Raw genomic sequence first — 15,106 nt, forward strand, 5'->3', positions numbered from 1 at the left:
TGCTGTAAAACTCTATAACTCTATGACTAATTCTAGTGTAGAAAAACCTTCAAGTGTAGTGATCATTACTATACTTTAAATATAAATTAAACTCCCCTTCATGTGATGTCTTTTTTGGTTAGCATGTTCTGCTTAATTAACAAAAGCCTTTTCCAATATGTTTAAGAGTTAAAAATGTATTGATCTTTTGGAGAAACAATCAGTTATTATTTGCTGCATGTAGGTACAATAAAACCAGACTCCCCTCACAGACAAACCTAATTAGTTGCATCTGGGAAATTCATTCTTTGCATTTCAGTGAACACAAAGAAGTACAGTGTATTTCTGTTGGTTACAAAATTATTTTTTTTAATTGATCGATCTGTAGGTAAAAATTTTTATCCTCGTTGAATACCAGCCCACCACCAGGTGTAAGTATAAGAGGAAAGTGCAACTTTAAAACAACAATACAGACACATTTACAAAAGGCTCATGCAATCAGAAATAACGAGACTTAAAATTATATTTAAGGCTGCATCAAGGGTTTGTTTCACTAATATTTTCACTAATATGTCATTTACGTTTGCAAACCTTTCAGATAATCCAATGATTATTGGAATTGTTGTTGGATCAATGATGCTTTAAGAGCTGCCAATTCAAACAGAGATGTCAACATGAATTATGACTTTTCACATAATATTTCCTGCAAAACTAATTTCAGTTGTTATTCTTTATATCGTTTGGTTGCTATGATCCAAATCTCACTTGGCAGCACTGTTACTTCTGATTCTGCAAATTGTCTGTTCTAGCATTGAGCATATAATCTACACATCAGTGCAGTGCCAGAAACCATAGAATGGTTACAGCACAGAAGGAAGCCATTCAGCCCATCATGCCCATGCCAGTTCTCTGCAAAGTTTTTCTCTTCAGGTAATTATCCAGTTTCTTTTTGAAAGCCATGATTGAATCTGCTTCCACCACACTCAGGCAGTGTATTCCAGATCCTAACCACGTGCTGAGTTAAAAAAGTTTCCTCATGTTGCCATTAGTTATTTTACCATACATCTTAAATTGGTGTCCCCTGGTTCTCAATCCTTCTGCCAATGGGAACAGTTTCTCCCTTTTGAATCTGTCTACATGCCTCATGATTTTAAACTTCCATCACATCTCCTCTAAACCTTTTCTTCTCCAAGAACAACAACCCCAGCTTCTCCAATGCATTCAGGTAACTGAAGTGCCTCATACATGGAACCATTCTCATAAATCTTTTCTGCACTCTCTCTAATGCCTCACGTCCTTCCTAAAGTGTGGCTTAGAACTAGACACAATACTCTAGTTGACATCGAACCAGTGTTTATAAAGATTCACCATAACATCCTTGCTACGCTATGCCTCTTACTCATAATATAGACCACAAAAAGCAGTGGTCCAAATACCCACCCCTGGAGAACCCAACTATATACCTTCTTCTGAAAAACAACCATTGACTGCAACTCTCTTGTTTCTTGTCACTCAGGCAACTTCATACCCATTCTGCCGCTATCCCTTTTATTCCATGGGCTTGGACTTTGCTGATAAACCTATTATGTGGCACTCCATCAAATGTCTTTTGGAAGTCCATGTACACCACATCAACCGTCTTTGTTACCTCTTCCAAAAACTCAAGCAAGTTAATGAAACACAATTTTCCCTTAACAAATCACGCTGGCTTTCCTTAATTAACCCACACTTGTCCATATGACTGTTAATTTTGTCCCGGATTATCGTTGCTAAAAGTCCTCTCACTAATGAAGTTCAACTGACTGGCTTGTAATTGCCGGGCTTATCCATATACTATTTCTTTGAACAAGGGCGTACCATTTGCAGTTCACCAGCCAGTTGCACTATCCCTGGAAGATTATGGTCAATGCCTCCACAATTTCCGCTCTCATTTCCCTCAGTCTCCTGTGATGCACCTGATCAGGTGCTGGTGATTTAACAACTGTAAGCCCAGCTAGCCTTTCCAGTAGCTCCTCTTTATCAACCTTTAGCCCATCCAGTGCCTCAACTAGCTCCCCTTTCACTATAACTTTGGCATCTTCTTTCTTGGTAAAGACAGGTGCAGAGTGTGTTCAGTCCCTCTGCATTCTTGAGTGAATCCCCTTTTTGGTCGTAAATCAGCCACACATCTCCTTTTACCATCCTTTTACTATTTATATGCCTATCGATGACTTTTGGATTCCCTTTTACGTTAGCTGGCAGCCTTTTCTCATACTCTCACTTTGCTTCTCATTTCTTTTTTTCACTTCCCCACTGAGCTTTCTATACTCAGCCAGGTTCTCAGTAGAATTATCAACCTGACATCTATCATATGCACCTTTTTCTGCTTCACCTTACTGTATGTTTCCTCATCCAGACAACTCTGACTTTGCCCTACCTTTTCCCTGTATGACAATGTACCTCAACTGTATCCAAACTATTACCTCTTTAAAGGTAGCCCTTTGTTCCATTATGGTTCTGTCATGCCAATCTTTGATTCTAGTTTACCTGAGCTGGTTCATTCACATCCCCCATTGACATTGCCCTCCATCACCCCCGCTTCTCTTTTAATTATTTTTACTCTGCCTTGCTCCTTTTCCATGGATAACCTAAACCTTGTGATACTATATCACTGCCCCCTAAATGTTCCCCGACTGACATTTGATTCACTTGAAACATGTTTGCCTCCAGGGATGTCGCTGTGAGATCAGTCACAGTACCGCATGCCTGTCCGTTCGACCAGTTTTCTGAGCCCTGATGCTCCCGGCCCTGCGAGTTTCTGCTTTCTCTCTTGTGCAAGTCAGCTGCAGGTTCTGCCATAGCTTCCACCTGCCTTTGTTGCTCCTGCTGCAGTCGGCATCTCCCGCCTCCTCACAGAGCTGGGCGCCACTGATTGGGTGCCACACTCACTGCCCCGCCCGATTAGGGCATTAACATTGGGCGATTGCATTGCATGAGCCACACAGACGTGGTGGAGGGTGGGGAGGTGGAAAGTATCTGGGCATTGGGTTCCCGAGCATGGTTTGAAAATCAAGCCATAGGCTTTACTGCACTGAAACAGGCCATTCAGCCCATCCAGTGCTTATTCCCCATGCGGGGTCTCGTCTCACCTTACTTCATCTGTAACCAGATAGGAAGGAAAAGAGCGAGATTTGTTGTTCCAATCGTGAATACAGGGTAAAATGAATGCCCATTACACGACAATGTTGTTGCGCACAGTTCACGTACTCAAAGATACTGATTCTGTTAGAGATTGGGAACTATGGGCAGAATCTTGCCCATGGATGGTGGGTGGGCCCCACCAGCTTGGCAGTGGGCAGGCCGCCGACCCAATTGAAGCCCACCCAGCGGCCTGCCTGACGGGAAGTGCTATGTGCTTCCTGTGCGGGGCGGTGGGGTTGGGGGGGGGAGATTCCCCATCTGTCAAAGTGCGCTCTCTGGCGCATGCGCATGAAAGAGCGCACTGCTCCCTGAGGCAAAGTCCTGTCTCAGGGAGATTACTGACAGTGGTAAAAACTTTAAAAATAGAAACATTAAAAAATTATTAACATGTCCCCCTCATGTGACAATGTCACACGAGATGGGACATGTTGATAATGACCACATAAACGTTATTATTTTTGTGCAAAACGGACATAAAACTTCATCCCGCCAATGGATGAGGTTTCATGTATTATCAGAAGCCCGCTGGGGCTCCTCTGGCCTGCCCACCAGCCTTAAGGTCGGACAGGCAGGTCTTTAAGTACTTTAACTAGCCTGTCAATGGCCCCAGTTGGCCATTGACAGGTCGGCGAACGGACAGCTGATTTCGCTGTCCTGCCCGCCTTCCTGAATATTTAAATGGCCCGGGATGACATCGGGGATTTCTCCCAGCATCGTCCCGCGTCATTTTCCCCTCGGTGACCAGGCCCCGCCCCCAAATCGCCGAGGGGCAAATCCTGGCCTATGTCTTGATCTGCCACCACCTGGTGCTTTGATTCCATTTACGCAAAACTGCTGACTTCTCCTTTCCCTTCTGGCCCCCCTGCCAGCTGACATTATAATAAATACCAAAAAACCATGGATGCTGGAAATCCAAAACAAAAACAGAAACAAAAATACCTGGAAAAACTCAGCAGGTCCGGCAGCATCGGCGGAGAAGATGTTGAAGGGTCATGAGGACTCAAAACGTCAACCTTGCTCTTCTCCGCCGAAGCTGCCAGACCTGCTGAGTTTTTCCAGGTGTTTCTGTTTTTGAGCTGACATTATAAATGGTTCCTTCCTTTTAGGTGCTGCCTCCAGCTGCTTCAAAATCACTGACAGCATTTGCTTTTCAAACTTACTTGACAATAAAATACCATCGGGAAGTGTAATCGGTATAAACAGTGCATGTGATTGGTTGCAGTGTTCTAATATTCTAACAATGCTAAAAAAAAAATCATCATATTCAGGGAAGTGAGCGTGGCAATTGGAGAGGCACTAGGGATAATCTGACAGACTTCCTTAGTCACAGGGGAGGTGCCAGAGGACTGGAGAATTGCGATGTTACACCCTTGTTCAAAAGCTGGCAACTACAGACCAGTCAGTTTGACCTCAGTGGTAGGGAAACTTCTGGAAACTATTGTACGGGATAAAATCAATAGTCACTTAGACAAGTGCAGGATAATTAAGGAAAGCCAGTGTGGATTCAACAAGAGAAAATCATGTTTAACTAACTTGCTGGAGTTTTTTGAGGAGGTAACAAAGAAAGTTGACAGCAGAAATGCTGTTGATGTAGTGTATATGGATTTTCAAAAGACATTTGATACTGTGCCACACAACAGACTTGTGAGCGAAATTCTAGGTAATGGAATAAAAGGGAAAGTTGGCACTTGGATATGAAATCAGTTGAGTAACAGGAAACAGAGAGTAATGATAAATGATTGTTTTTCAGATTGGTGGAAGGTTTGTAGTGGAGTTCCCCAGCGGTCAGTGGACCCTTGCTCTTCCTGATATATATTAATGACATAGGCTGTGGTGTGCAGGGCATAGTTTCAAAATTTGCAAATAATATGAAGATTGGAAATGTTGTCAACTGTGATGGGGATAGTCTTGAACTTCAAAAGGACATAGACATGTTGGTGGATTGGGCTGACAAGTGACAGATGAAGTTCAATTCAGAGAAGAGTGGGGTGATTTACTTTGGCAGGAAAAATATGGTGGGACAGTGTAAAACAAAGGGAGAGCCTTTAGAGGAGGTGCAGGAACAGAGGGAACTCGGTGTATATGTACTTAGGTCATTGAAGATGGCAGGGCATGTTGAGAGAGCAGTTAATAAAGCATATAGCATCTTAGGCTTTATTAATAGGGACATTGAGTAGAAGTGTAAGGATGTCATGTTGAACTTGTATAAAACACTAGTTAGGCCTCATCCGGAGTACTGCATCCAGTTCTGGATGCCATACTTGAGGAAGGATGTGAAGGCATTGGAGAGAGTACAGAGGAGATTCACAAGAATGATTCCCGGGATAAAGAACTGTAGCAGTGAGGATAGGTTGGAGAGATTAGAACTGTTTTTCCCTGGAGAAAAGAAGGCTGAGAGGAGACTTGATAGAGGTATTCAAAATCCTGAGGGGTATGGACAGGATAAATAGTGAGAAACTGTTCCCTCTTAAGAGAACATCAAGAACTAGAGGGCACAGATTCAAAATAATTGGCAAAAGGAGTAAATGTGATGTGAGGAAAATCTTTTCATCCAGTGGGTGGTTGGAGTCTGGAATAAGCTTTCTGAAAGGGTGGTGGAGGCAGGTTCGATCGAGGTATATTCAAAAGGGAATTGGATTGCTACCTGAAAAGAGAGAATGTGCAAGGTTATGGGGGTAAGGCAGAGGAGTGGGACTAGGTGGAATGCTCTTTCAGAGAGTCAGCGCAGACTTGATGGGCTGAATGACAGCCTCCTGCACTGTGATCATTTTGCTAGTCATCTCACATGGTTACTATAAATACTCGCTGTGAATTTTGTAGTCTTTCATTTAGCCATTTCCAGTTTTAGTAATCTCGCAGCCATAGGTAGATCACAAGCCTGACTCAAGTGTCCTGCAAATTGCTACCGTGATACTAGCCTGAAATTCAAGGCTAGAAGTCGACCATTTCTACACAAGTAATATTTTCAATATTTTAAATATTAATGCTCAACTTCATAAGCCAAAAATGCTCTTTTAGTGAATCACTGATTTGAGAACTGTCACAATACAAAGCACTTACTGCAGAAAAATACACCATTCAGCCCATATGATCTGTTGTAATGTTTGTGCTCCATACAAGCCTCCTATCACATGAATTCATATAACCCTATTAGAATATTCTTTTGTTCTTTTCTCGCTCTCGTGCATATTTGGCTTCCCCTTAAATGCTTCTACTCTAGCCACATTTATTAATTCTTTAAAATTCTAAAATATCGGTATTTATTTATTTACTGAAAGTCTAACAAAAGATTATCATCCACAAATCAAAGACACCATTGTGTATCTTTAATATTAGCTCCTTCTTGCACGAGTTTTGGCATTTGTGACAATTGCTTTAGTTTTCTGTTCCAACCAATTCTTAATATTCATGCAACATAACTGAATCAACACTGGTTTGGATTGAAATGTTCCTTGTGATCATTTCAACCTGCAAACAGTTTGTACAAATCAAGAAGCTCTGTATCATCAGCTGAGAACCAACCTATCAGTTTGACATGTTATTCAAAGACTTCTCTGTATTCAAACTTAATTTTTGTGGAATGAATACCTTGCTGAGGTTGCTGAGCTCTGATAAGAAACATATTTTAATAACTGCTCAGTGGGACAGAATGGCTAGCTGGCCTAAATAATAGCTAGCATTTGTTTAAATGCAGGACTGAATGTAACCCATTAGGCTATCCAAAAAATAAATTGCAATAATAGGTTCCCTGAGTTGTGATTAATAACAGTACATGAATGGGAACAAAGAGCTATTGTATTTATTGGACCCATCAAATAGGGAGCATAGTTTGTGAACTGCTTTTATCTTCTCTGTTGGTAATGCTTTCACAGGTTTCACTTTCTAGGCCTTTCTGAATGCTGTTTTTCAATAAAGATCAGAAGATTGGAAACCATTTCAATGCCTGTAATTATTGTATCGTATGAAAATAATTTTAAATTATAGCATAAAATTGAAATGGAGAAAACTGGAATGGTTCTGTGATGAAGCAAAAAAAAGGACATCATTATACTTTTGATGTAATGGGATTTAAATCTTGTTGCATTGTGTGAAAAGCAATAAGTTTGAATGAGACTTCATGTTGCTATCTATCCTTACTGGACAGTAGAGCTAATGTTTATAACTTTTGACAACCAATACATTTCTAAACTTTGTGTTTAAAAACAAGCACATACTATTTAGAAGTAGAGTATAGGAAATGTTTTAGAAGATAGAATGCAAGTAATCACTTAACCTTTGAATGGAATATTTATTAATAGGAAGACAAAGAATGTTGGTACTGATCAATTTCTTTTCAAGTTCATTTCTGCATCAGCAGGAAATAAAAACTTTCAATTATTTTCCACTGCATGGTATTGAGTATTTACAACAACTACTACTTACATTTATATAGCAGTTTTAACATAGTAAAACATCCCAAAGTGCTTCACAGGACTGTTATCAAATTGACACTGAACCACTCTGACTAAAAGCTTGATCAAAGAGAGAGGTTTTGAGGAGAGAGGTTTTGAGGAGAATGGTACTGAGGCACAGAGTTTCAGGGAAGGAATTCCAGAGCTTAGGGCTGAGGAAGACGAAGGCATTGACAAAGTGATTGGAAATTGGGGATGCGCTGGAGACCAGTAATGGAGAGATCTTGGAGGGTTGTAGGACTCTAGGAAGTTACGTGGATAGTCACGGATGAGGTCACAGGGTCATTTGAAAACAAGGTGAGAATTTTAAAATCAAAGCTCAGCTAAACCCAGAGTCAATGCTGTTTAGCCAGCACAGGGGAAAGGAAAACCTTTGACATTCAGTGATAAAGATGCTGTCAGGTAGACTAGTTTGTCCAAACCTTTGTTTTTGTGGGATGACAAAACTGTGCTATAATTGTGATTAACTTTCTTTCTGCAGCCAATTCAAAGTGATGATGAATGGGTTGGTTCAGTGGAGTAATAAAATAATTGATTTGCCTATCCCACTGACACAAATAGGAAACAGTCTGGATCACACAGAGAGAAAGGTCTCCAATATATTATTCATATTAATTAATCTTCCACTTACTGCCATTAAATTTTTTCATAGAAGTGATTGCACTTTTAAAAAAAACAAATCACATCCTCTTCCAAACAATTATTTTGATTGGTTTTCCCCTTTCTATATTTTCTACACGATACTGGATCGCTTTGGGTGGCCTGCATATTCACATGCACTCTGGTCATTTTAGTTTCTTACGTGGCGAATCCTCCCACACAAACCCATTAATTTTTGTCCTGCCATTGCACGAGAATGGACAGAACAAACATCAGTTGGACCATCGAAAATTAACTACATTCTCGCCAAACTTGTTGAACGTCTCCTTGTTTTAGTCAGTCTTTTCGTTTATTTTGAAAATGGCTACGCTATAATATACGTTTTGCACATCAGAATATGGAAAAAAATATTGGCCAAGGAAACCCATAGGTCGGCAATCCTGACAATTGTGCTGGGATTATGCGCACCATTGGCCTGAGCACACAATGAATGCAAGGTCGGGGAATGGCTACTTGGTCTGAATATCCCTATGGGTGTCAATGCCACTTGGGGTGAATTTAAAGCACCTAATTACTTCAAGAAGCCACAAAATTGACTGGCCACTGTTGATCCAGTTGGAAAATTCCCTTTACCAGAATTATTTTTTACTTGTCCCCTTTGTAAGATGGTAACACACTAAAGAAGATTTCCTTATAACAATTTTTTTTCTCCCCACTCCCATTCCAACCATCAATCCCTGTCTGACCCATTCTTGGGCCATGTAAGTGGGAACTGGAGGTCTCACCCTGGTCTGCTGTTTTAATGGCCTTATTGGTGCTGGTGGGTGTTCCACTCAGGGAAGCACTGAGCAAGGTTAGAATCTTGCATGCTGAAGTCCAGCCTGTAGTATTCTGACACTTGTTCTGCACTCTGACTAGAGCTCGAGCAGAGTGTGCAGGAAGTATGGAGGATTTCGGTCTAGATTTTTATCCAAACACTTCGTTCACTTTGAGATTACATTCGGTTCTTTTACTGGTAACAGGTAATACAAATACTTTTCCTTTATCTGGTTTCCAAAAACGTGATGTGTTTAGTGAAATGTCACCAACATGAGAAGCTTTAAAGATTGACTTGCTTAACATGTTACATGATGATTGCCTGCTAAAGAGGGCTTTCCTCAGTCATAAAATGTAATTTACTCAACTTTCGGCTTATGTATAATGGAGGAAAGTAAACTATTGAAAGGAATTTTGTAGAATGTTATCTTTAGGACTGTGCGATTCCATTCTTCAGCAGACAATATACCCTGCCAAGAATAACTCACCTCCTGACTCCCCAGAACCTGTCCACCATCTGCAAGACTCAAGCCAGGAGTGTGATGAAATACTCTGCACTTGTCTGGTTGAGTGCAGCTCCATTAACACTCAAAAAGCTCGACACCATCCAAGACAAAGCAGCCCGCTTGATTGGCACCTCATCCACCACCTTTCACTCCCTCCACCACCAACGCACAGAGGCAGCAGTGTGTACCATCTTCAAGATGCACTGCAGCAACTCACCAAGTCTCCTTCAGCAGCACCTTCCAAACCCATAATGTCCACCACCTAATAGGGCAAGGGCAGCAGATGCATGGGAACACCAGCACTGCAAGTTCTCGTCCAAGCTACACACCATCCTGACTCGGGAATATATCGCCATTCCTTCACTGTGGCTGGGTGAAAATCCTGGAAATCCCTCCCTAGCAGCACTGTGGGTGTACCTACACTACATGGACTGTAGTGGTTCAAGAAGGCAGGTCACCACCACCTTCTCAAGGGTAACTAGGAATGGGCATTAAATGCTGGCCCAGCCAGCAACACCCACATCTCAGGAACAAGTAAATAAAAAAAATCTAGACGAGAGTAAAATAATGAAAGATAATTACATTTTAAATTAGCTTTTGCCTACATGCTGTTGACTATTTCTGAGTAAAATAGTAATTGAAGTAATCAATTTTCCTTTTCTATGTCTTACTCCGATCTTCTCTGTACACTTTCCCCACGCTCTGTTTCATTTAATCTTTTAAAGGTAAAGGGTAGCAAAAGTTTGATTAAATGTAAAATATCTTTCTTCTAAAATCACACCCCAGTTACAGATGTGCATAACAACATGAGTTCCGCAGATTTTGTTTCCAGTACTATATGGGTTGGGGAATAATTCCAAGGGATGCAGGACTCCTTGAAACTTTGCAGTTGGACTGCTGGTCACATTTGTTTAAGGACTATATAGTTCTATGCTTTTTCTAATGTTTTTATTGTTGGCATCAGTCAGCAAATTATCCAGTTACACAGCTGTATTCCAGGAGTAGCAGCCTCAGACCCTGGGCTGATCATTTCAGTGGTAGCTCACTGTGCCTTTCCTCTAGTCCTGAAAGAAGTGCAAGAATGTCTTCCGTCAATGCGATGGTAAATGCTGGATTATTTTACCGGGAACGGGGGCCACTGCTGGTACTACAGTGGGGCCAACCTTGAGGAAAGCTGATGGATTCCCCAGATAGAGGCGAGTGTGGGCAGGATGGGGATTGTGGGGAGGAGGGTCAGAAGGAAGCAAGGGTAGAGGGGTGGCTTCCTGTGGGAGACCACCCCCCCCCGCTGATGCCAGGTTCCATGATTGGGCACAGAGGAACCCCCACCCTACACCCGGTAGGCCGCTGGCAAATCGAACAGGGTTTGTTGGATGGCCTCCCCAGATGGAGGGTATCCCGCTCACTGCTGGTTGAATACTAGCAGCGATGAAGACTGCCCACAAGGCTTCCCACCCAGACTTGATTGGAGGGAGGTTAGAGGGTGGCGAAATCTGCACCCCGCACCTTATTACCTGATCACATGGCTCCGTCACCTCCAAATGCACCCAGAGATGGCAATTAAATTTTGCCATAGAGTCCAATAATGGTGCAGTGACACCTTAAACTATTAGAATTTAGGCAGGTGGATCTACGGCTTATTTATCAAAAGCGAAATAATTGATTTTATCCTGTGTAATGTCATTCGTCATGAATCATTTCTTGAAGTGGTAGATCTACCAGGTTTTCCTTTCCACCCTTGATACCAATTCATATCCAAGTTTTTGGAGGAAACTTAAATGTATTTTTGATCCAAGGCAAATCCCTTTTTTTTCTCTGAATGAACCTAATGAAATGCTTTTCTTTTACCACAGCTGAAATGCTTGTCAAATGTTATTCCCTCACTGGCTGCTGCAGTGCCATTAACTTCACCAAAGGTCTATATTATTACTTTACTGCTCACAAGTTAAAATTTTAATTCTATATTTTTTTTCAACTAGAAGCAGAATTGTGTGCCCAGTTTTAATCCTCAAACTATCTTTCCTGTGATGACAGGCATTTCTTTCCACTAATTGTCACTCCACAACTCTCAATGTTTTTCGCTTTAGCTTCAAATGGAGATTCAAGAGGCTATATTAAAAATTGTTATTGCTCGCTTAATTTCTTCAGCACCACCATGAGCTTTCATTTATGGCTAAGTCTTGAAAAGAAAACTCTTCTGAGATTGGCTTCCACTCAATATTTTCCCAGGACAAGGAGATAGATTGCACTAATTTTTAATGTTGAGTCAGAGATGGTGACCTCTAGTATCATCACTTCCATCCTGCACATTGGTGTTTAGTAGGTTGAATTTTTGAGAATAACACTATATAATACACGTGATTGTGGAGAATGTGTTGAGATTTGGGTATAATGCAACATTGGCTTTTTTGACAACGGAGCTTTGACAGTAATCTCTCTCTATGAAACTTTTTTTTGCATTGCATTTGAGACTGTGAATCCAGTGGAGCTACTGAAATAGGCAAATTTGCATTTGCTTATTCCATCCAGATCTATAATCATCTATTTGTTGACCTTCATAGGGAAAATTTCAGATCCTAATTCTGTATAGTTAGTAAAGGCTTTCAAACCTGGAACTATGATCATCTTTCATCTATATGGTGGTATACTGTTTTTGTTCCAGAGAGTATGATATCAACATTAGGTATTTTTGACACTGAAGTAACAATTCAGCTCAATATCCAGGTTTGAGAGAGTGCATTCCCTTTCAACATTTCAGATTGTTTTTTCCTGTACCTTTATATCTCCATGCTGCAGGCACAGAAATATCTGCTTATCTATTTATCCTAGCTAAACAAAATATGCCTAAAGAAGTACAGATGTATATCGCTGGGACAAGTACCTTGAGCTTGAATTTCTTCAACTTCAAAGAGCACAAGCCGAAGTCAGGCCTGTTCTGCGGGAGTCAGATAATAGAGATCACTGTGTGTGAATAGAGATCACTGCTTTGATCTGCTTAACTGGTTTTATGTGTTTATAGACCTTACATTATCTCAGCTATACATGGAAATGGTTGGATTTAATTGGAACAACTGTACATTTTCTGGTATCTGTCTCAACTAAGTGCATTTTTCCAACATGTTCCTACCCTGTGCTGAGAAGCTTTCATGCTACACTCTCATTATCCTGAGATTGGCAAAATTTGCTGGCATCTGATTTTATTGTGACCTTTACCAGGACCAATAATGATCATCACATATCAAGGTGAGATGAACCCTTGAGGGGGTGGGAGGCAATAACTTACAATTTTCTGTGTTGAAACAGTCATATTTTGATCGGAGACAATAAATGTCGGATTTTGAAGTACCTTCATGGCAAAAGTCCAGTAAAAATTTAAAATGTTGGCTTACGATACCGAAATTATGTTTACTGTAAAGAAAAGCACACTGTTTTAAGTCTGCATAAAATGAAAAATCTGCAAAAAAACTGGAATACCAAATCCAACCTGAGGGATTTAGGTGTGTTAAGGATTCAGTGAAGCTTAGTGTTGGAACCCTATTTATATAACAGTGATTATCACAAGTTAACAGATTCATAATTTTGTCTGACAGTTTGTAACTGCCATTCAGATTACGATAGTACTATCTCAACCTGTTAAAGCTTTGCCACTGAGGCTTAGAAAGCCATTGTGACTTTGGCAGTCTTTCAGAAATGACTTAAGGGCAAAATGATATTGAAAAACATTATCTTTTCCTTAATTGTTGGAATTGTCTATTTTATCTGTTTGAAAAATACAGGTTTTATCATATTTTGTACGGCCTACATAATAATGTGGTTTTTCTCTGGCATTATCTTAATTTATAGAAAATAGATTATTTAGTATTATTGATAACAACACCTAAATTAGAATTCACAATGATCTTAAGAGCAGTATGTTCAGGAAGTAATAGATGCAGTCATTTATCAGAAGTGTACAATTCACCAGAAATTCTTAATTCTTGGCATGAAGTAGTTTAACTGTGCCATGTGTTTGGCATGACACTGGATCCTAATCCTTCAGGAGGCATGTGGTCATTTTTAATTTATATTCACCTTGAGGCCCAGGGACAAACTACTCATCCAGCTTGCCTTTATGCAGTAGAATATCATGCTAATATAAGCAATACAGTTTGAGCCGGGGAAAGCAAATCTGCTCAGCTGTAATTGTTTTAAACCCCAGTATAGGAGGCTGAATTCAGTCACTCTTGATCTGTTATGTTGAAGTCAACAGAGTGACAAGAAAGTGTAAAACTTTTAATATGCTCTACTTATATGCATGGTCACCATGTAAGAGAAATAAAGTATTGGTTTTGATTCTGAAATCTCTATTTTGCTATCAAAGAGCAAAAAGAAACAGGTAATGCGGCACACAGAATACAAAGCTTCTCTCTCTTCTTTTCCTTCCCATCTCTCTTTCTCTCTCTCTCTCTCACTCTCACTTCCTATCTCTCCCACCACCAAGAGGGCAAGGGCTTGATATAAGATTTAGGATTACGCTACCATTTGTCACAAACATAAGATGTGCTAAACAACAGCTGTGCTTATTTAAGTGCCAAGACCTCAGACTGAGGTGTTTAATAAAAGCCTAGGTGGTGTTTATCACTTTGACCTACTAATAATCTTGCACGGTTTCTTCAAAATGAAATAATAAAGGAAATTGCTTTGATATTTTTATATTTCATATTCATTTTACTTGGATCATTGGTACTTCATGTATACAGTTGATATTTAGAGAGCGAATGAAAAGGGAGATAGGAGTGAAGTAAAATTGCAGTTTGACCTATTTTGATGGTATATTGCACTCGATGAATAGTTAGTCTGTTATGTATTGATGTTATAGTAAGTTACATAAATGCTGACATTGATAGATATGATGATTAAGAGTGGATGGTATAAATGAAAGGTGGAAAGAATATATGAATAATCATTACTTTTGAGCAAATCAAAGAAACATAAGCATCTAAAATGGATTAAAACATAAAAATTGCACTTTGAAATTTGTCTTTGCTTAAACTTTCATTTGTCATACATATAACTTGTTACAAGCACCCCTTGAATATAGTAGCCCAATTCAGGGAAGTTATGCCAGAAAATTTCGAGGAGCTCATGCTTTTTACCTGGATTTTTATGTTTTAAAGAGCATAAGGTCCATTAATTTTAATTGGGGCTATTTTAGAACAGACAAGTTGCAGGTAACAAAATCATGAATGAGGTTTTCAACAGCAGATGAACTGAGGCTGGTAATGTTACAGAAGTGGAAGTAGGCATTCTTGGTGATAGAGGAGTAGGCCATTCGGTCCTTTGAGCCTGCTTCATTCGATAAGATCATGGCTGATTTGATTGTGGTCTCAACTCTGCATTCCTGCCTGACCCCGATTTGGATCAGATGTGGGGTCAGAAGCTCATCCTGGAATCAAATAGAGTGCCAAGGTTGTGAATGGTTTGGTTCAGCTTCAGACACTAGCCAGAGAAAGGGATGGAGTTGGTGGCTAAGGACAGAGTTTGTGACAGAGACTGAATACAATGGCTTCGGTCTTCCCAATATTTAGTTTTTTT

The 15,106-nt window shown here is 40.2% G+C and overlaps 1 protein-coding gene across 5 annotated transcripts in view; it reads left to right on the forward strand.

Moving 5' to 3' along the window:
• snx29 (sorting nexin 29) overlaps nucleotides 1-15,106 on the forward strand; it is a 523,801-nt gene that overhangs the window by 419,037 nt on the left and 89,658 nt on the right. Inside the window, exon 21 of one of the 5 annotated variants that reach the window (XM_041206789.1) lies at nucleotides 789-879. The exons of the other annotated variants lie outside the window; for them this stretch is intronic. Coding sequence (XP_041062723.1) covers nucleotides 789-794 — 6 coding nt within the window. The 3' untranslated portion in view covers nucleotides 795-879. Of the gene's footprint in view, nucleotides 1-788; nucleotides 880-15,106 lie in introns of those variants that run through there. 5 annotated transcript variants of the gene reach the window in all.

Source organism: Carcharodon carcharias, chromosome 15 (assembly GCF_017639515.1).
Source record: "Carcharodon carcharias isolate sCarCar2 chromosome 15, sCarCar2.pri, whole genome shotgun sequence".
Taxonomy (NCBI): Eukaryota; Metazoa; Chordata; class Chondrichthyes; order Lamniformes; family Lamnidae; genus Carcharodon; species Carcharodon carcharias.